The 20,676-nt window shown below is 48.4% G+C and overlaps 1 protein-coding gene across 2 annotated transcripts in view; it reads left to right on the top strand.

Annotated features, from left to right (window-relative positions):
* The window catches only part of NRP2 (neuropilin 2), a gene marked incomplete at both ends in the record, with an annotated part of 77,206 nt that overhangs the window by 38,643 nt on the left and 17,887 nt on the right, over window positions 1–20,676 (top strand). For both annotated transcript variants that reach the window (XM_079539164.1, XM_079539165.1), the window contains 5 exons: window positions 3,969–4,113; window positions 4,387–4,736; window positions 5,845–5,989; window positions 9,675–9,791; window positions 12,291–12,443. In XM_079539164.1, the coding sequence (XP_079395290.1) occupies window positions 3,969–4,113; window positions 4,387–4,736; window positions 5,845–5,989; window positions 9,675–9,791; window positions 12,291–12,443 (910 nt within the window). The remainder of the gene's footprint in view (window positions 1–3,968; window positions 4,114–4,386; window positions 4,737–5,844; window positions 5,990–9,674; window positions 9,792–12,290; window positions 12,444–20,676) is intronic.

The following is a 20,676-nucleotide window of genomic DNA, read 5'->3' on the forward strand; positions in this document are numbered from 1 at the left end:
TGGAAATCTCAAGTAAAGCTCCCATGATCAGCCAGAAAGCCACATGTGCTTCTGCGCAGAGGCATCGTGGTGCAGAGAGTTTGCCCAGAAGCATCCCCAGGTCCCAGCCTACTTCTGCTGCTTTCACAGCAGTACAAAGCTGCCAGGCTTTGGGAAAAGCAGCCCTTTGCATTCACCCTTGGTGCAGTACCAGGGGAGAATTACGGCCCTGGCTTTCCCAACCAGGCTGCAGCTTTGTGTTCTTGGGCCTGCTATCTCCTTTGCAGGCTAGCAGAGTACCACTCCTCCCATCCCTGGTGGCTTTCAGATTTGAGTGCAGCCTCTCACAGGCACCATGCTGGCAAGCCCTGCATGCTGCGCCTGGCCCAGGCGGCTGTGCTTCGTTCAGTGTTGCCAAGTATCATTTTTCTTCTAACTCCTTGTTCCTGGATTTAATAAATCCCGGACTATCCACCTTCCTCTTGAGCCAGAATCCTCCCACCATCAAACATACCCCATTTTGTGCCTTCCCTATCTGACAAAAAAATAATCTCCCCTACTTTTCTCCTTCATGCTTCTCTGTCTAAATCCTGAAGGCCTAATCCTGTTAGCATGCTCTTTTCCAAGGCTGTGTCTCCACGGGAGTAACATAATCCTGCCGTAAATCTAGTGGGTCCAAGAAGACATATACAAACAGATGAAGGCAGGGCTGCTGCCATCCTTGGCCTTCTTGTCTGCCTCCCCCCTTTTTCTTTCACTCCCCAAGAAATCTCACAGTGGCCAAGCAGCACTGTAAATACAGCAAAGAGAGGGCACCTCATTCCCGCTGCCTGCTCTGCTGCCTCTGCCTGCATGGGCCTATCTGTCTCCCATTTGTGCTTCACTCCAAGCCCTGGCACTGGCAGCGCCTGTGCCCACTGGCACTAATGCAGCTCAGAAATGCTCCCATCACTCTGGGACAGTTGCAGACCATCAGGAACACAACTCCTAAGTTCTGCTGGGAGATGTGTACGCATGGTGAGAAACATCGTAAGAGCCCTCCTCCAGCCTCTGCAGCTTCTCCTGCCTCTTGCTTTCTGCAGCAAATTAATTAAGCAGGTTGCTGCTCATTGATTATCAATTTAATTTTACATGTAGACCTGCTGGCTGGACTAAAACATAAACATAAAGTATGTGGGGAAGAGACTGGTGGCTTTCTGATGCAGCGGTGAAAATGAGTTCCCTTGACTGCTTCTTGGAAGGTGCTTTTAATTTGTTAATGGTTTTCCCATTCGTCTTCTGGCTCTGTCACCGTCAGCGAATGCGTGCGCCTGCGTGTGCACACTGCTGAATGTGCGTGCCCATTTCCCTAGATTGCAGCCAGGTTTTTTTTCTGCTGGTGTAAATTACTGTGACTTCTTATCCTTCGATGGCAGTATGTTGATTTACACCATCCGAAGACTTGGCTCCAACTATGTGCTGAGTGGGAAGGAAAGCAGCTAGGAGGGGAAGAATAGCAACATTCTATTTTGGTAAGGGGGAAGAAATCTTTTCTTTCTTGGCGCTCCGAATTTCACACATTTTCCTGCTAGTTCTTCCCATGCCGCGAGTGCTAATTTGAGGCAGGATGAGGAGCCTGCTCAAGTCAGTGGGGCTCTCCACAGTTCTCTCAGCTCTGAGAACAGCACATCCACAGGCTGAGGACCAGGCCCTGGTCAGTGATGCAGTGAGCTGCATGTGCGCGGTATGTCCTCAGTGGGAAAGAGGTGTAAGGCCAGGCATGCAAGAGGTGCTCCAGCTGTACTGAGCACCTGTCCTCCAAGAACTGGGCTTCTCTCTGCTGTGCTGAACTGGGTACAAAGCTGTAACTTGCTACCATCAGCTTTTCAGAAACAAGGTATGGCTAGGACTGGAGATGGGAGTTGGGTGGCACTTCTGCTCTGGTGCACATGGTATCATGGCCACAGTTCGGATTTATGTCACTTAAAGAATGCAGTCCAGTTGGAGGAAATCACTGATCCCCAAATCTAAAGCAGAGCTGAGGGTGCTCTCCTGGAAGCAGGTGGTTGGGACTGAGGTCACATAAGAGATGCTTTCAGCAATGTGTGTGGTAGTGATAAAGTTTTCTGGGCTCGGTCCCGCTTCTGCTTCCTGTCAAGCTTGACTTTGCAGAAATCAGCAACAAATTACATTGGTGTAAATTTGGATTCTGGCCCCTGATGCTCATATGTGTGAATTGAGCTAAAAAAGAACAAAGCTGCAAATATGTTAAACCAAAAAGAGCAGCAAACCTCATCAGCAACTGCTGAGCGTGCTGGTCCATATGCAACCTTTGGCTGCGGAGCCCTCCGACTGCTGGCTGCAGGAAGCAAGGGAGGCTGCCAGGAGCTGCTCCCCCCACTGCCACAGCCACCAGGAGCTGTTCCTGGGACATGGGGACCTTCGGGCTGGCCTGAGGTGCTCCTCCTGGGCTAAAATTGTGGCCCAAGCTCAGATAAACATTTCCTGTCCTCCGGTGTTAGGTTCAGTGGCAAGGTGTTGTGTGTCAGCCACTGTGCTAACATGGAGCTGGAGGCTGTGCTGTGGAAATGTGTCCTTTCAGCCTGTGCGTGTGTTGTGTGTCCTCACACGTATAACAAGACCTGCACACATGCCTGAGGAGCGGTACATAGTAAACGCTATTCTGACAGCCCTACTGCTGGAAAAAAGGGTATTTGATGTCTGCTGAGCAAGGGAAATGATGGGAAGTGGGGGTCAAAAGGGATAAAATAGGATATTAAGAGCACATAAACCATGCTGTGTCGCTGAATGATAACAGCATGATGTATATCTCCAGATTAGCATTTCTGCTGAAGTTCACATCAACTCCAAATCCTAATTACTATCCAGACTCGCTACCAAAGCCCTCCATGGGCACGCCCTGTCCTGGCAGGAACACCCCCGACCTGGGCAGGACCCTGTGCTGCCATGGGGCTGCGAGCACCAGTGCCATCCCTGCAAACACCTCCTGCCCACCACAGGGCACGAGAGCCTTGGAGGAGAGCAGCCTGTGGCCCTGGGCAATAGGACACTTAAAAATGCTTCTTAACTCTTACTGGAGGCAGGAGACCAGCGTACAGCCTTGCCCTTGTTCTGTCCTGACTCACAGGAATCTGCACTTGAATTGTTTGATGGAGCTCAGTGCCAAAGATTGCGCTCCCCTGCTTTGCTCTGAGATAAACTTAGCAAAGCTCCTTGCTTAGAATGTCATATGCAGGGTGAGAAATTATGAAAGAGCCCAGCCAACACTGTGTACACAGGTTGCTCCTGGCTGAGGCCAGGCAATACTACAGCCCTGTCCCTGTCCCACATGTGCTATGAGGTAAAGGGGAGTGAGGGCAGCGTCAGTCTGGGAACGTTAGCACTGTGTGCTGGGTTGGAAATGGCCCTCAGATTGGGTATCTTCTCTTTCCCCCCTTTTGTTCCACTTGTGGCTCCATAGCCTGGAACAGAAGCACAGCTACCTAGTTCTTGCCCGGCCTGTTAGAGTTATGGGAGGGAGGGGTGGATCTAGCATCCATCTGGTAGTTATTGATTACGGCCATCTGGTAAGACAACAGCTTTTTTGTATCATGTCGGATCATAAACTCTCTCCTAAAGCTGTCTCTGTGAAGGGCTGTGCATGCACTGGGGAGCAGGAGAGGGGCTGCCTGAGATGGCAGCTCAGTGCCCAGGGCAGGGGCTGCATCCTCCCTGCTCCTGCTGCTGCTTGTGTGCGGCGCTTCCCCATGGTGCTTCCCAGTGGAGCTCAGTGTGAGGTCCAGTCAGGATGGGCGAGTCCCTCAGTCCACCACCAGTCCTGCCAGCAGCTCAGCTCTTGCTGTCTGCCCTGGGGCTTGCCCTGGCCAGAGGCCAGCCCTTCCCAGAAAAGCCTCTCCTCATTTTTCCCTGCTGAGGTTGTTTGTTTTGACTTCTGACCTGGTTATTTCTTTCTGCCACAGGAGAACATATTTGTATTTTCTGTATTGCAGACATTTCAGGCCAATGAGGATGCCACAGAGGTGGTTCTCAACAAGATCCACAGCCCAGTGCTCACACGCTTTGTGCGCATCCGTCCCCAGAGCTGGCACAACGGCATTGCCCTGAGGCTGGAGCTGTATGGCTGCCGCATCACCGGTGAGCATCTCCCTGTTCCCACCAGCTCTCCTCTCTGTTCCTCCAGCACTCTGTCCCAGGCTGTGACAGCTGTTTTGGGCAGCAGTGGTGGCACTGCAGGTGGCACAGAGGCACCTATCCCTTCAGCTGTGCTTAGGGAAACCAGGGCCCAGACCCTGGAAGCAAGAGAAAGCACTTAGTGCGGCTTCAGTGCCCAGAGCTTAAACTTGCAGAGGAAACCACAAGTGCCCTCTTCCTCCTTCCTGGCTGCTCACACCCTCTCTTTCCCTGCAGATTCACCCTGCTCCAACTTGCTGGGGATGCTTTCTGGCCTCATCCCTGACTCGCAGATCTCAGCCTCTTCTATCAGAGGCTATGACTGGTCCCCCAGCATGGCCCGCTTGGTGAGCAGCCGTTCAGGCTGGTTTCCACGCATTCCCCAAGCCCAGCCAGGGGAGGAGTGGCTGCAAGTGGACCTGGGCGTCCCAAAGAACGTCAAAGGTGTCGTTATCCAGGGGGCTCGCGGAGGGGACAGCGTGACCACCACCGAGTCCCGCTCCTTTGTGAAGAAGTTTAAGGTAGCCTACAGCATGAATGGAAAGGACTGGGAATTCATCCAGGACCCCAAAACGATGCAGGCCAAGGTAAGCACTGCTTGGAGCAGCTGCAAAAAAGTCATATGCTTTTGGCTATCTTCAGTCTGTCTGATGATGTATTTGAAAATTAGCTTTTGTTTTGTTTGCAGTGATTTTGGGAATTTGAGTTGTCACTATGAAAGGTTGCATCCCCTGGTTCTGCTTTTAAGCTATATTAGGGGATGTAGGTTCCACCTAGTCCGAGAGATAGTAGCTTCACTTCTCATTACAGACCAGGCATGGGGATGTGGACAATATTTTCTGCTCTTTCCAGCTTCTGCAGGTCAGAGCCAACAAGATAATGTGTCAAATTTTGTTTGACACAAACTATTTGCATATTTTAAGGGGAGAGATGTTACTGTTCAGTCTTGCAGCTCTGGAACGGGAGAACGAATCACAATCTTTGGGAAATCTGCTATATTAAGTTCTCTATACCACACCAGCATAAGCCTGAAATCTTATGTAATTTTCCCATGTTGTTGGAGCTAGCCATAATCTTTCTGCTTAGTATTGTGGAGGTGGTAGGGGGCTTGAGGAATAAATGAATTCTCTGCTACTGCCAAGAATTTTGTTTTTATGCAAACTCATCTGCTCCTGAAAGTTTAGGTATGTTTTAATTTTTCCTGGTCATAAAAACGAGTTTTAGAAGACCTGATGCTATCTATAGCCCTGTGTTTATTGTTTATTCTCCACAGACTTCAGTTCATGCACTCATGCTGAAAAACGGCAGTACTTACAACTGTACAGAAAACTGAGTGTTTGCACTATCCTAGAACATGCAGTAGCTTTCTTACTTGCCAAAGGACAAATCTGATTTTGTTTATACATGAAGTGAGTGGATGTTCCACACGCTTTCCTGGTGAGGCTTGGATCAGAATCTAGTCCCTGGATATGAAGCAGAGGCCAAGGGAGATCATGGAAGTTTCTTGGAAACAGCCTATTTGGTCCTCTTGAAATTGAGGAGGAGCAGCCCAGTTGCTGCTCAGCAGTATTCACTGCCTTGCAGTTGAACAGCTAAACTATTTCAAATCATGGCTGTGTCCTGCCAGACCCGTATATCTAGGCTGGTGGAGAGCAGGTGGGATGTATGTGTCACGAACTTATCCTCTCTCTGCAGCTCTTTGAAGGCAACATCCATTACGATATCCCTGAAATCCGGAGGTTTGACCCTGTTCCTGCCCAGTACGTCCGAGTGCACCCAGAAAGGTGGTCCCCAGCAGGAATAGGAATGCGTCTGGAAGTGCTGGGATGTGACTGGACAGGTAGGACACCTCTGCTTTCACCCACTGGTTGTGAAAGGGGCTGAGCCAGCAAGACAAGAGTAAGGTTATTTCTCTCCCTGCTGACCCACCTCAGGCTCATGTGGGGGCAGGGAGCCATGACTGCAGGAGTGGCATGAGCCCATCTTTTTTCCTCCGTCTTAAAAGCAAGTTAGGTCTGGGGCTGGCCTTGAAGTGGGATGTAGTGCAATGCCTGAATGCCAATTCAAGCTTTCCCAAGGAGCCACATGTGGGATTTACCCCTGCCTCTCCTCTACTCCTTTTGAATCTTTTATCTGGGTGTTGTGCAGGCTTTTGCACTCCCAGTGTTAGTTAGACTATATGTGCACTTTTCAACCCAAATGAATAAGACAAAAAAGTAGGAAGAGGAGCAGAGGCACAAAAGTGGAGTGCTGGGACTGCTACAGCTATCTTGAGCTGCCCCAATAAGGCTTTACTAAGAAAAGAGAGCTATCCCTCTCATCAAACCCCATGTGGAAATCCTACTGCAGAGAAGGCTGGAGAGTTAGCTTTACAACATTCCTAAGAACAGGGAAGTTTGTTCTCTTTTTTTGCCCACCTGTTTTTCACAAGTGAAACATCTTGCAGATGCCATTATTTTTAATGCAGAAGTGAAAACTGTCTAACACACTCACTGGGATCAATAGAGGCTGTGCCTCTGACCCCTCTAAGGCTCAGTCATGATTGATTGCTCCTTAGTTTCATCCCCAAAAGCCAAAAATGCACCCAACAGTTCATTGTGTCTGACGCTTTTCAGTGCCAGGGGCTAGTGGTCCTTTCTTTTTCTTTTTTTAATTATTTTAATAATCCGCTTAAATCTAAATCTGGTGTCCAGATGTCAGCGATAAAGAGGTATGATTTCCATTTTATAAACACATCTGTACAAAGCATTTTCTTACAAGAATTCCCATTCTTAGAAGCTTAAAAGACGCAGAGCTTTTTTTTCCAGCCTTTTGTGTAGTGGTTACTAGCCTTTCCTCCTGTGAAGTTCTGTGTGATGCATTACAAACGTTAGCAGCAAGTACAGAACACGTATACACACGATTAACAATGATAATTTGTCACCTTTGAAATCTATGGCAAATCTTTCCGTGGACTGCAAATATATTGTAGACAATCTAAACCTCAATATTAAAACTTAATTTAAACCTTATGACATCTTTGGGATGACAGGCACGGAGGCTTTCGTGCAAGCAGTGAGAGCTGAGGCTCTGCAAAGAAGCGGTTGGGCAGCCCCCACACCACTGCTTCCCGCAGCTCCCGGGCGTTTTCTGGCTGCCAGATCTCTGGCCCACTGCTGGCACACGCATCACACCCCAGTACCCTGATGCCATGCTCTGCTCTGACCATGTCCGTGTCAGCCCCTCCAAGAGCACTCCCTCAGATTAAAAAGCCAAAGAAATGCAACTTCCTCCATTTCTAGTCCTATTTTTAGTCCAAATTTTCTTTTATGGCTGTGTCCGTGTTCAATTTCAGTATCAGCAGCGACAGCCGATGTTTTTTCCAGGCAGGGTGCTTTATGGTCATTTCCCAGTGTGGCTGTCTAATCATTTGCACGTTGTAATGTTTAAAACACAACTGCCAAGTCATAAATATTTTTTAGCTTTATTGATCTACAAGCATTCCGCTTTGTAATCAGAGCCGGGCTTGTAATCTTGTGGATTCACCATGTTACAAAGAGTGTTTAGATCACCAGTGAAACCTGGGGAGCAAAGATAGCCCATGGCTTTATCTGCATGCTAAATGCGGTCCCTGATGCAGGCAACACAGCCCTCCTTTGCTGGGAGGATTCAGGCGTGTTACAGAACTGGCTGTGAAGACTCAGGCAATTGCACTTGCTTGGAAACAAGATTAAGAGATGGATTAAAGCAAGCTGATTAAGAATATTTTCAAGTGAGGGCCAAAGCCAATGTGTGCCCTGCCCAGCTGTTTTCATTTCTTATCAGCAACGAGCATCTTAATTACAGAATCAACCAGGTAACTTGGCAGCAACCAGGCCTGTAAACTAGTTGGCTAGTAGCTCAAACACAGTGAAGCAAGCAGTCTGCAATAGGCTTCTTTCAAAGACCTGCCAATTTTTTTCCTCTGAAGAGTGGAGATTGATGAATGTTCACTTGCAGCTGGTTTTCTCTCCTTTGAAGTTCCAAACATCTGGTTTCAATTGCTCGGTGACTTTGCATTTTGATCATCCGTTACCACCAGTTGCACAGACACTTGCTGGGCCAGGGAGAGAGAAAGCGAGCAAGAGACCACTGTTTTTCACTTTCCATTTCACACGTCGCATTGTCCTCCCTGCTATTTTCATTATCTCATGTAACCATCTTGTTGCGGCTCTGCCATGGTAACTGATTTTTCAAGATATATTTCTGTGGCTTGTCTGGGGCAATGCAACACTGCTGATTTACATCCTCTCAGCATCTGTATCCCGTATGGGACTTGGCTTTCAAGGTCCTTCCACATTGTCACATTTCAGCTATAAATCTCAATATACAAGAACAACAACCTAAAAAATGTACCGGCTCTAAATAACGTGCAGTTTTTGATACGTTGCCTTCACCTGCTGCTTTCTCCCCCTCACCCCCCTTCTTTTTTATGACATTTTTCTGTGCCTGGCTGCTTGCAATTTGCTTCTTGGTTGTGTTTGGAGTTTTATGGGGCTGTAACAAATTTGAACTTACAAATTAAAAGACTTTGAGGTTATTTGGTATTTTACTTTGAACAAAAGACAACCACCGGGAAAAAAAAAGGGAAAAAAAACCTGAGTCTCTGTGCAGCATGTTTAATAACAGGAAAATAAAAGGGCAGAAAGGAGCCTATGGAAAATATTCAATGTATTTAGCCATTTCCTCCTGCTTCTGGCTTTATTAAATGATATCCTGAAGGGTGCCGACAAAGCAACACAATCACACACAAGTGAGCAAAGCAGCCTCTTTTTGAAAGAGGAAAGAATAAAGGCTGCTGTACTCCAGTTAGCGCACCCGTAAAAGGAGAGCCTGCTGGAATCTAATGTCGTTTACTGTTGATCTTAATATCCTTCTCTTTCTTGGTTAAATTTCCCCTGACACCTGCTTTGAGGTTGTTTCACACGGGCCATGTTAGAGAGAGGGAGATTGGACAGAGACACTTTAAAAGCGTAGTCAGGAGCCTGGAGTGTGAAACCAGATGCTTTCTGCAGTGAGCCAGAGCACACCAGGGGATTCTCTGGGTCCGCTTGTGGTTACGTCATTTGTGGGTTTGAGTGACTTGTTTTATAAATTGGCACAACTGGTGGGAATGTTGCGTGTGTGTTTTTCGTGTGTCATATGCCTTTATGAAAGGAAGAGATGTTCTGCCTGTGATCTCTGTTATCCAGTAACTACAGCCAAGAGGACTGCCAACACCCGTGTAGATTAAAAAATGAAGAAAGAAAGTAGCATGTATGTCTGGAGGAGAGCACTGTCCAACAGGGACTCTAAATCAAAGGAACCCCCCCCTATGGAAACAGCCAGTTCACACCAAGTTCAAACCACACTGACATTTGTAGCGTACGGAAGTTTTGTGGTACTCTTGTCCTGTCTCTTCCTGCCATTACAAGAAACATGAGAAAAAGACTTTTTGCTTTGTTGCCCATTACCTGGCCTTCTTCTACCACCTATTGCACACAGCATCTCTACTCCCTGTTTTGCAGATGTGAAGCCCACTGCAGAGACGCTGGTGCCCACTTTGAAGAGCGAAGAGACCACCACCCCATACCCAACTGATGAAGAGGCAACTGAGTGTGGTGATAGCTGTGGAGAAGAGGAAGGTATGTATCAGGAAAGTACATCTTTATCTCAGTAAAAGATGGTTTCAGAGCTAAGAAAGCACTCTTATCTTCATATTTGCTCCTGTATATGGGCCTGATTCCTGGAAAGCTTTCAGTAATGTTATTAGCAATAGATTGAGATTTAAAAAAAAAACTACGCAAAATCTGATAAGTTATATCAAGGAAGGATGCAAGAACAAGACAGATAGCAACTAATTTAGTCCCTAGGGTATAAGACTTACAGAGCTGCTCTCCCAGTTTCCTTACATGACCTGAAGCAGCTCACTGAGGGCCCTCTTTTGTACCAGATCCTTCTGGTTGCATGTCATAAATTCAGAAGGTGATTCAGGGAAAGATTCAGACTGCCTGTCATGAAGGGCTCCTTTTGCAGAGATCACAAACGTGGGAGTAAATCACAACATGCAGAGAAGGCAGGTGTACTGAAGACAACCTGTCTTGTGAGGATCATCTTGTTTAATGTCAAATGCTTAAAAATTAGAAGGACAGACTGGGCTCCTTGTGCAGGCAGGAGGGGTGAAATACAAGCTGCAAGCAGCATTTTGCCCCCCCCTTTCTTAGATGGCTGTCAGATATATGGGGGATGGTTTGGTATCTGTGGTGCTTGCCTGCCTCATCTGATTGTAGAAGAGGCTGAACGTTTTAGGCTATGTACTCTGCTTATAAAGGGCTGATGCAACAGGGAGACTAGTCCTCTCTGCCTCAGATCCTTACCTGTAAAACAGACATCTTACCCTTCTGCTCCTTTCAAGGGCAGGGTGAGCATCTAAATCTGGAAAAGATCAGATTAAGAGGGAGGGCATGGCGGAGCCTTGTAGGGTTGGATGCACGGCACAGCGTACAGAAGAGGCACACCTCTGGGCATAGCAGCAGGGCCTGGGCCTCAGCAGTGAGGCTTGGGCATTTACGCAAAGACCGCAGTGAGAAATCTCATGACAAAATGCTGTCCTTTGAGATCGTTCCTAGGACTTCTGTTACTGCATCTTCTAGTCCCAGAGAAAAAAATTAATGGATTTTTAAATATATAAATTAAAAAAAGAAGATTAATTGTCTTTTTCATCCCCCCCACTGGGATTCTGCTGTAGTTCAGTTCTGGAAATGCAAGTTACAAAAGCAGCTCAAAGGGCCTGATTCTAATTTCTTTGCCTCGATGATGAGCCTGTGCAACCCCGCTACCAATGAGGCACTTGGGAAGCTGCCGAGAGGAATTTAGGCCAGTAACAATCTATGCAGCAAGATGGTTCCTGGGTGAAGTCCAGTGCAAGAGGGAGTGGAGTGCTTTGGAGCAAGGAACCAGCCTCCATGTCAGCTTCACTCAGATTTAGCAACAATTTTCATTCTCATACTTCATAAACAATGAGTGTGTTTCTCTCGACAATCAGATTTATGACAGCCAAACAGAAACAATGCTGCTCTCCAGGGTATGAGATTAGGTTGGAATAAAAGGATCCATGATCTGCATTGTTTTATTTCTCAATGAGAATGTGAAAGAAAGCTCTGTGCCCCTCACAGCAAAGTTCCCTGATGCCTGTCGCTTGAGTCACTCACCTCCTTCTGGATATCGCTCGGTTTGCTGGCACTGTAATTTAGAACTTCCTCTTTGCTCAGGAAAAACCCAGCCTATAATTGGTCTCTGACGTGCATGTCCGCTGAGTGCTTGGGATGATCTCAGGCCATCTCTGCAGCCTCCGTGCCTTATGGCTGCTTCCCCCACTGAGGGAGCCAGCAGCTGCCTCGCTGCTACATGCAGCCCTTGGCATGTGCCCTCCTGCCCACAGACCTGTCTCTGCAGGGAGGCTCTCCAGAGCTTTTAAAGCTCTTGACACAGAGGAATTTGCTCTGCTCCTATTTCACAGCTAAAATCTTAAAGGGCGCACCCAAAGACCATGTGGTGAGTCCATAGCAGAGCTAGAAATAGAGGCTGTCTCCTTTCACTCAGAATCCAAGAGCTTGAGCTCATAGTGGCCCCACATTTCCCCTGGTAACGTTTCTATGAGAAGGTAGGAAGCGATGAGTGACAGCTCGCCACGTTGACAGACAGCTCCCGTCTGGTGCAAGTGGCTAGATCTGTCACTCAGGAGCTGGGATTTTGGAGCACTTGAGATTCTCCATTTGGAGCCAGAGCAGGAACTGAGGAGCACAGGGACACTCAGGAAGTACTCCTCCCTGACATTTAAGAAGGCATTTAATATTTGACCACTCTAGGGGGTGAAGAAAAGGCGCTGATTGGAGTCTAGAAGCGTTTGGGGCTTGCTTTTATATTTGCTTAGTTTGGTGGATTAGCTGCGGGATGTGGTGTGGGCATTTTCATGATGTAGAACTTAAGACTGATCCCTGGAGCTGACGAAATGTGAGATAGGTTAAAAGCATCAGTCTGAGTGAGATTTCATGCTTTCTTCAGTATTTATGACTTGCTAACCATTTTAGTGGATTATTTTGTTTTTAATCCAAGTTTGTTTTCTTTCTGTTTTGCTTTCTAAGATTTCCATCTTCCTGCAAACTTCAACTGCAACTTTGATCCCCCTGAAGACCTGTGTGGTTGGTCACATGACTTGGCAATGGGCTACACGTGGTCTTTTCAGTCTGCAAGCACCTGGATGGGCAACTCTGAACCAAGTCCCGAGACTGTGCCTGGTAAAATGATTAATGTCACAGTGAAGTAGGGAAGAGGGAGCTGATGGGCCTTTTTCCTTGTGAACAGGATGACTGATTATGCACAGCTATCAGGAGTTGCAAAGGCTGTGCAAAGCTGAATGTTTTCTTTTGTGGAAGCTTTCAGATGCTTTGTTTTATGGGTTCATGACTTATTTATAGGACTGTGACTGCTGGCACTGAGTTGTACTAACTATCCTCTTGAGATAGTCTTGAAGCAGAGACTGGGTTTTGAATCCCCAGTGACTGTGTAGGCTGGTCCATGCTTTGTTCCACATCCTGATCCAAATGTCCCCTACAAGACCCAACGTTTTTTTCTCCAGAATGCGCTTCCTCTTTTGTTAGAGGTGTGTTTTCTGCCTCCCATATGTTGCTCGGTTTGCCTACAGTTTTCAGCTATTCTGCGCTCTGGGCATGCATAGGCTGAATTTCAGCCTCCTCTCAGTGAAGGATGATGTAAGCCCTAAGAATGCAGAAATATGCCAGCTACTTGCTGTTTGACTTTTGCTCTTTTTCTCTGCTTTGAAAGCAGAAGATTTGCATGTGTGTGGCTGAGCCTAATTTATGGAGGACCTCACTGAGATGGGTTGGCATGGGTTGGAAAGGGGCCTGCCTCTGGCAGTGTGGTTGACGCATGGCGTTCTGTAGCTTCATGTCTTTGAAGCTGCTCTGGGACTAGTGCCGTTTCCTTACTGTTCTCGACTTTGTGGCATGAATTGCGTGAAGGACATTTTCTGGTTTCCATGCCTGTGGCACTGTGACATCCCTTCACGTTCATTCGTTGCTTATGAAACCCAAGGCTCCATCAGGGAGAGCTGGCTGATGTTCTGGGCTTCAGCTCTGCCCTGTGTCCGGTGACTCCAGTGTCAGCACACCGCATGCCCAGGGAGCTGTGCGTGCCTCAGGCTCCTCCCAGCTCTCCCAGTCACCCCGGTGAGGTTGAGTCTGGAGATGCAAACATTCGGGCGAACCTGTTAGCCACCTGGCAGAGGCGCTGGCCAGATTGGCAGCGCTGGCAGCCAGTTGGAAAGCCGTGCAGCCAACACCTGGTAGGCAGTGCTAAAGAGGAAAATATGTATCCCAGAAACATATGGGAAGAGGAGAATCTGCTACATCTCCACACACAAATCACCCCCACACAAACGCACACATCATTTTTCTCTTTGGATCCTGAGGTGCCCAGCATTTTTCTAAGAGACACAGTAATGCCGTAAGCACAGCCTATATGGACATCTGACAAATTCTTTGGTGTGACATAGGGTCACAGTGTCTGCCATGGAGAAAAACATTTTCATATTTCAAGTGTTTATCTCTTCAGCATTTGAGTGCTTTAGAAGATTAATATCTGGAGATCAGTGGAGCCTCAGGCAACTGGAGAGAACACTTACAGCTAGCCCCAGACTTAATAACCCTCCCCATCTCATTCGTTGTAATAATGTTTAATTAATATAAGCCTCCTGCAAGTAGGATAAAAATTACTTATTTTTATAACTCAGACTCAATTTTTCATTTCATTTCCTCTCCCCCGAGCCTCCCTACAATTAGTTGGCCATAGTTTCTTAGAAGATTGTGAGTGTATGCTGGTGCTGCATCAGACATCTTAGCATGCGGTTCTGGATTTTACCCTTCTCCTACCCTTTCTTTTCCCTTAACAAGTTACGAATTGCAGGACCCCAATCCCTTCAGCCAGGAGACCTTTCTCCTGCTGAGTTCAGCACTCTGGTTTGGTGCCAGCACAGAGAGCAATCCCTCACTGCACTGCGACCTGCAGTGGGGTGTCCCTGTGGGCACACACAGGCACTCAGACACTGTCAGGAAGTCACAATCTGTATGAGCAGGGGGAGGGGAGGAGGCAGCAGCTCCAGAGGCCTGAAGTGATGTTCCCATGGCCGTGGAGGAGCACAGCAGACAAGCTATGAGCATGGCAATTTCTGATCCCCAGTCATCTCAGCTGCCGGAGGCTTGCAGCTGCTCACAGTGACTCGGAGCTGTGCTCTGAAGCAGCATGGGTGTCCCTTGTTCTGGTCACATCTTGAGCAGCTGTGGTCACGACACTGGCCACACGGCCTCCTGACTGGCTGGGTTGGCAAGGGGTACAGCCATGTGCTTGCCTTGCCCACACAGCACAGGACTGCGGAAGGGCTTTGGTCCTTCTCTACAGAATTAAGAGGACAAGACACAAAGGGAAACAGCTATTTGCTTTTTTCCTCCCTGCATAGCTTTTAACAAAAAAAACGAGGAACATGAAAAAGAGGCAGCGCTTGCCCCTCAGCGGGGACAGAATCGAAGCATTGTTTGGTTCGCACTCCCCCATTCTTCCCCTGGCTTCCCCTCACGCTCCCTCCAGCACTTTGTTTCTACTTACAAAATTCATCCACAGACTCCAGGGAGCAAAGAATGAAAAGCCCTTGTTCGGGGTGGTCTTTTCTTGTGAGTTCCCCACCCCAGGGTGAGCAGTTGGGTGAAGCAGAGCAGCTGTGCTCGGTTTAGGGGAGGGCAGAAGCCAATGGGAACTCAAAGCCACTGGAGCACCATTTACTCTCATTTAAAGGTGCGGCTCTAGCCAGAGCCTGCGATCATTCCACAGTAGCAAGGAAATATGCTGTGCCTTTAAGAGCCATGTGGGATATGTTTCTATTTCTTTTGAAAGTGGCAAAACAAAAATTAAAATTAAATGGGAAAAAGTAATAATAAAAGGAGGAGCCCCGACTCAGCCTGTGTGAGAGGGGCGGGAAGGAAATGACCATGCTGAAATATCCCTGTGAGGCAGTTGATTAGAAAAATCTGCTGAGAGACAGGCCTGAATTCCTCAGATATCGCCTGATTTCATTTTATGCACTGCATGCAATTCCTCCTTGTCTTTGGCACAGAGAACTACTTCTTGAGACTGAGAAGACACCCCCTGCTCTCGTTCCACTATTTTTATTTCCAAGATACTCTATCAGGCAGCTCTGCGTTTCTTTTTTTAGTGCTGTGTTCCTTGGGCCCTTCACACCATGGATTAGCTCCACGTCCTCTCCTGCAGGCTCCCGTTACACGGCTGGAGACCTGGTGGTGAGCGTGCACCCAAAGTGCCCCACTCAGCAGAAACCTAGCATGGGTCCAGCTGCTGCCCTGCCCTTTGCAAGCCTGGAAAATGCTGTTGCTCCCTTTTACATTGCCCCCTTGAGAAGCTGCCAGAATTTTTCCCTCCATGGATTTTCAGATGCTTCCTATCTGTAAAACGTTTCCCCTTCGCTGCACCTAGCAAACTTCAGGCAGCATCATGTTCAGGTTTCGCCTCCTCTTGCTACACGCAATGGCAGTGTGCCATTGGTGTCAAGATCTTAAGGATCTGAAAATAAATCTGGTTGGTGAGTTGGGCAGCTCTTTGAATTTCACCAGGAGAGTGTGCAGGACCTGGGTCACATCCTCAGCTGGCAGGTGCAGTTGCACTGCTCTCCGTGGTGCCACATGAATAAGCCATTATGAGAAGCTGGATTAGTGCTTTGCTCACTTTCTCCCTCCTCTGCTCTTGCAGGGCTTTAGCAAATACCTTGTGGTCCCAGCAAGGCACCACAGATCTGCGTCTCTTTCACACCCTGCTTTCTGTTTGGTCCAAACCTGTGGCCAAGCTGTAAGCCCAGCGCTGTTCAGACAGATGTGCATGCAGGAAGAGCAGTTGGAGCCTTGTAGCTCTCCTGGCCAGCTGGGTCCTGTACCAGGCTGCAAAACCCACCAGGAGCTGCTGCTGCTGGCGTGGCCCCGCTGGCCCTGAGGTGAAAAATGCTGCTCCTTGGGCTGCAGGCGCTGCGGGGAAAGGTTTATTTGCTTCAAAGTGTTTCCAGCAGAGGAATGTTTTTAGTGCTCTGAAGTTTCATAAGAGCTTATTTTGTAAGGAAAACAAATCCCGAGTTGTTTTTATGCTGGTGGTGACCCTTTACCATTTCTTTGTTTTTCCCATGGGATTCTTGGGAGGAAAAACTTTATATTTTTCCTGCAATCCCTGAGAATTTCTGCCTGAACTCCTTGATCCTGCTCTGTCCAACCCAGCAGAAAGGTTTTCTTTGTGTTAATGGATCTGGACTGGACTGGGTCTGCACTCTCATAGGGCTCACACTCAGGGCTCATGCCTTGGGGATATATCCTGTCCCCTTTGAAGCAGGAGGGAGCTTTGTGGTGTGGGGTGCAGACTGCATCTCACAGAGCCAAGCACGGTTCTCCTTCCTACATTTGCACAAGGACAGCACACCCAAACATCATTTGTCCCTGCAGCACAGTGAGGTTGGGCCTCCTGACCCCAGGGCACAGAGTCTGACTGGGTTGTGCTGGGCTGCACTGTGCTGGGGCTAAGCATTGGGCTGGGCCATAACCGGCTTTGGTTATGTGCTTGTCCCTGCACTGCCAGCAAACTCATGCTTGCCAGGAGCATGAGGCAGGGGTGAAGAAACCATTTCTCTTAGGCTTACCCCTTTTATTCATAGCTTGCCTTGTTGAGTCCCCTAATTGCTTTTGTGACCCAAAAGCCAATGACACACGCTGACTGTAAAACCAGGCAGGAAAGCCAGAAGCTGTCTCTCAAATCTCAGTGCATACATCACTCCATGCCTTAGCAGCTCGTGAGTCACAGAGCCTCATTTGGGTAAGCGTGTGTGAGCAGGCAAGCAGAGACGCATGCGAGCAGCGTGCGCAACAAATGTACTGCTCAGTGGGTTGGTGCCTGTCATTGTGCATGCACACAGCTGGGTGCAGGAAGGCCTGTGTGCACCTTTCATGTGGCAGTGCACGCTGCCTGCTGGGCTGGAGCTGGGTGCCGCACGGGTAGCAGCCTGCTTAGCTAAATGTCAGGTGCTAATTGGCACCTGGCTTGTCAGGGGCACCGTGCCCTCCCTGCGTGCCCAGGGGGAGGCTGAGGGACTGCGTCCACACGGCGCTGAGAAGGACAAGAGGCTTAATTAAGAGAGGGGATGTAATGGCCCGTCCATTAGCCGGGCTCCATGGGCAGGTTGAGGGCCTGGCACCAGGCAGGTGCAGCGTTTTATGCCTTTCATGGACTGATTTAGATACTGAAATGGCAAGGACTTGGCAGGCTAATTAGCACATAATCAAAATTGAGGGAAATTTCCAGCAGACGCAGTGATCTAGTTAATATAAATATTAGTTTTACAGAGGATTGATTTCCCTTTGTAAATGAAAGTCTGTCATTGAGGAGAGGCCTGTCACTGCAATTACAGTGGCAGCTTTTTGAGGTGAATTTGCATGATTTGCCAAAAAAATAAAAATATAAAACTACCCAATCTCAATCAGCATATTCATCTGCTGTCATCCCCTGCACTGGAGCACCCTGCTGCCATGGAGAGGCTGAGCTCTCCCCTTCTGCAGGGAAAAGCAGGGCTGACACAGCCTCAGGTCACAACCCCAGCATGATGGCAGGACACGAAGCAGGCTTTACTGGGACATCCCAGAGTGGCATTTGTGGCTGTGCAGGTATCAGGGCCGAGAAGTGGGCTGTAGTGCTGTCACTAAAATACACCCTGAAACAATCTCTGCAATGGGGAAGAGTGCAGTAACCTTTGGAGGTGTGTACATGAAGGCAGTGCATTGTGCAGCCTCCATAGGAGCAGTGGCTGTAAGTCAGCAATACCCAGCAAGGGGGAAATGCTATAGGAACCTGGGGTGTGGGTAATTGCTTGTGTACATCCTGCCCAACATGTTTTGCTGGAAAACCTTCAGGTGCACTGCTGACACCAGCAAGGGAACGTGTGTTTCTCTGGAGAGGGGCTGTGGCATGCAGGACCATGTACTCAGGCTGGCTGACCTTGGCAAGGGAGCGGCTGTTTGGTTCCTGGCTGCAACCTGACCTGAGGTACAAGGCTGCATCCCCCCATGTCCTCTCAGAGGGCCTGCTGGCAGGAGGGAATGGGCACGCCAAGAGGAAACTGTGTGGGCCAGATGGTTCGTTTGCAGAGCCCGGCTGGTGATTTATCTGGGCTTACTGCCGTACACATACAATGCTTCCACCGTCGTCTGGCTGGGGATGGTTGCATGTTCACGCTCCTCTGGCTCCTCCACATCCAGATGAACCCATAAATCTTCCATGAGATTTATGCAGTAGCATCAGTTGCAAAAACAGCAGTAGGTTAAAATGCCTGAGCAGGTTTGTCCTGCCATTCTCTGCGCCAGGGTTTTGAGCTGCCAGTACTTCAGTGGGGAAGCGACTGCCACGTGAGCTGGAGCAGGGGCTGCAAAGTCCTGGAAAGAGATGAAAATGCATTTCTGATCCTAGAAAAATTGATCGGCTCATCACTGCAAGGCTCTCTTCGAGCATCTTAGCAGGGGAAGTCAGCCTTGCAGGTGCCTTCTGTGCCAAAACCTTCCATTTACTGTATCAGTGACTTGTGGAACCACCAGGCTCCTGCACACAGCTCCAATAATCACCTCAGTAGTGCGCTTGCTCAGTCAACCTCAGCAAATTTGTGGGTCTCTCAGAAGGCGCAGCTATCCACTAGAGTGATCCAGCCAGTTCATCTTCTAATGACACACAAATGTCTGCGTATGTCCAGCTGTCCATCGCAAAGGTTGTCCCAGCAAGGTGCCCAAAGCCATGGCACAGGTGAGCAGTTGGGTTCATTACCCAAAGCCTGAGCCTCCCCACAACCCTTGGGATTGCTGCAGTGCTCTCAGGGCCCTAGCAAGTGCTGGACAGGGAGCACAGGAGATGTGAGCTTTGGATGCACCCAGAGATCATAGAATCATAGAATTACTCAGGTTGGAAGGGACCTCAAGGATCATCAAGTCCATCAAGCCTAACCATAATACCCTAACTCTGACAAACTCTGCTAAATCGTATCTGCGAGGATGGCTCATGTCCCACCCCTCAGTCAGGTTGCCTAGATCCTGGCACCAAAATGGATGCTCCTAACACTGAGGATCCAAATTGGATCATTTGTGAGCCTGGGTGGTGCTTTTAGTAAGGACTTCCTTTGAGACCCTTTGAGCTGTGAGATAATTGTGTGATTGTAGTTTGGTTCGCTTTTCCACCTTGTTGTTTGTTGCTGCCTTTTCTTGTTGTTGCTTTTTGCTTTGAAGAGGCTTGTAGTGAATTACAGAAAGAGGATTTTAATTCAGGAGACCTTGATGACTTATTATGCCTTATTGCTCCTTAGGCGCAGAGTACAGCTTGTGCTTTTTTTCCTTCTTCCACTTGTTTATCTCCCACATCTCCTCCTGCACCACCACCACTCTGAGGTAAATCACGAGAACACTCCTGCATTAGAGAACGGCATGGTACTTTCTCAAGTGATTCACTCAAGCAGGAGTGGGCAAACATGCTTTCATCTTTTTTTCTGCTAATGTTTGTTGGCATAAAGTGCCAAGTGACCCAAGTGCATTTCATAGGTCCCGGAAAATAGTGCTGGAAAATGTTGCTCTTTCTGTATATGGCCGATCAGGGACAGATTTGTCCTTCATGCAGCGAAATCACTGAAAGTTCATATGGAGTGGATACGCTTTTGCTGTATTTCGGTCATACATCCCAGGAGCAGAATGATGGCAAATCTTTCTGCTCTCTTGTCCTGCATTTAATTTAGAAGCCATGTATCTCACGGCCATTGGTTCCAGCCCATCTGTGTGGCAGTGACAGGCAAGCGGCAGGGCCAGTGGCTGTGCAGCCACCGACACAGCTCACTCAGGCTGCCATGTCACCAAACTGCTGTGGGAGCAGCGAGGTTGGCTCCAGTGTTCTGGATGGAGTTTGTCAGGGCTCTCAGATCTTGGTTTTGGAGGTGTTTGGGTGCACTTTCAAAGTGCAGACACTGCTCTTCTGCCATTGCTGTGGGTGCTGAGTTAGTCTATCACACCCAGGTGTTTTCATCCATGCTTTGTTTTTTTGCTGCTATCAGTATTCAGCTCAAGCATCTCCATAAATAACAAGTATCCCAAATCTCCCTGAGCACTGGCAAAAGGCATGGCACAGTTTTAAAAGTAATATTAAAGAATGCAAATCCCTTCTGTCTTTCGACCACCTTCAAGTTTGCAGCTACCCAGACATCATATGTGCTTACTTTGCTCGCTAGGTCCAGGTCCCTCCTCCGGGCTGTGCTTTAGGACTGTTGTACCACATGGAGGAAAAGCTAAGACCCGGGCTTTCAATTTATCATGGCTGTCCTCAAAACAAAGTTGTCAGCAGTATCCTGACTGAGGACCTGCTGTAACTGCCAGGGGTGACCCTGCTCCC

The sequence above is a fragment of the Tetrao urogallus genome (genome assembly GCF_951394365.1).
Source record: "Tetrao urogallus genome assembly, chromosome: 8".
Lineage (NCBI taxonomy): Eukaryota > Metazoa > Chordata > Aves > Galliformes > Phasianidae > Tetrao > Tetrao urogallus.